Genomic DNA, 1,493 nt, shown 5'->3' with positions numbered 1-1,493 from the left:
GAGGACCGGGCGGCGTGAGTAACGAGTGGATTCGCACCTTGAAGTTCTCCGCCTCCTCCGGCATCACTGTCAGCAGCTCGAGCAGGCAGGGCAGCTTGGCCAGCGCCTAAACAGAGGGCGGCTCCGAAAGCGGCTCAGGAACCAGCAAGGGAAGGGACCCGAAGGGCGGGTTGGCGAGCGCCTCCGCCGGCGGCGAGGTGAAGCGGCCGATGAGCTCGGGCACCGCCTGGCCCCACGCCTCCATGTGCAGCGCCAGCGTCGCCACCGCGAGGCAGAGCTGCGTCAGCACCACCTGCGGGCCGGCGCTGTAGCGGACGGCGTGCGCGAGGAGGCTGTCGCGGAGCGCGGCGTGCGACTGGGGAGGCAGCTCGGCCCAGTCGTACTGGATCTTGGCGCGCAGCGTCTGCGCCGCGAACACGTGCGCCGAGCCGTTGCCCACCTGCTCCGCCGGCAGCGAGAGCAGCCCGTCGGCGACCGTCCACGCCTCGGTGGTCGACTGGAAGCGCTCGAGCCAGAGGTTCGCGTCGCGGATGTGCTCGGGCCGAGCCTGTGGGTCCTGCTGCACCCGGAAAGCCTCCAGCACCGACTCCATCGAGAGGGAGTCGAGGCGATGGGCGGACGCGTTGCTCTGCGGCGACAGCGTGTAGCTCGGACAAAAATACCTCCCCATCTGGCAACGGCCTCGCCAGCTCCGGCACGCGCGAGAGGAAATCGGCCCCCGCCTCGAGCGGCAGCAAGGAGGCGCCGTGAGGGCCGGGGCGAAGCCGGAGACCCCGCTGCCACGGTCTTGCGCCATGACTGCTGATCGTGCAATACTGACCCCGGAGCACCAGCCCTCTCTAGGGCTTGCTGACCCGCTATGCGGGGTGCGGGGTTGTGCGTTTACGCGAACGCGCACCCCCCAGGGCTAGGGCTCTCTAGCCCGTAACCCGATGCCGATCATCCGGCCCGCTGGGTGCGCTTCTCTTTGTTCTTAGCTCCCCGGCCCTGGATGTGAGAGGTGTACTCGAGTAGCTCGGGCCAAAAAAAATCTTTCGAAAGTCCTTTTTTATTTTTGAAATTCTTTTCATGGCTTTTTATATGATAGTTGAGGCACGTCCCTGGCGAGTAGAGGCCCCGCCCATCCAGGGTAACCTCTCATACCTATTCCGGGGGGGGGGGGGGGGGGGGGAGGGTCACTGCTCAAGGGAGACCTCGAGGGTGCGTCTGGGCCCCCGGTAAAAGGGCACCTCCCAAAGGGCGCGCCAGGGGGTAAATCTCCCTCCCCCCCTCCCCCCATGGTCACCGGGACCCATGAAGGCACTGGAAGAACCCTTGGCCCTCATTAACGCACGCCTCTTTGGGTTTTTGGGTCCGGGGAAAAACCCCCGAAGGGGCCCCCCAACCCCCCGAAGCGTTCTCCGGTTTTGCCACCGCCGAGTCCCCCAAAACCACCTTCGCCTTTGGCGCCGGCGCCATTAATAACAACCTTGGCGGCGCCGCCGCCGCCGCCG

At 66.5% G+C, this 1,493-nt stretch overlaps 1 protein-coding gene across 1 annotated transcript; it reads right to left on the bottom strand.

The window, feature by feature from the left end:
- Positions 1-106: 106 nt before the first annotated feature.
- EMIHUDRAFT_257362 (hypothetical protein) lies at positions 107-592 on the bottom strand (the record flags this gene model as incomplete). The annotated part of the gene is made up of 1 exon (XM_005764056.1): positions 107-592. The coding sequence occupies one exon, from the start codon at positions 590-592 to the stop codon at positions 107-109; it is 486 nt and encodes a 161-aa protein (XP_005764113.1).
- Positions 593-1,493: the final 901 nt, after the last annotated feature.

This window comes from Emiliania huxleyi (assembly GCF_000372725.1).
Source record: "Emiliania huxleyi CCMP1516 unplaced genomic scaffold EMIHUscaffold_6086, whole genome shotgun sequence".
Lineage (NCBI taxonomy): Eukaryota > Haptophyta > Isochrysidales > Noelaerhabdaceae > Emiliania > Emiliania huxleyi.
This window is presented reverse-complemented; position numbering and strand designations above follow the sequence as displayed.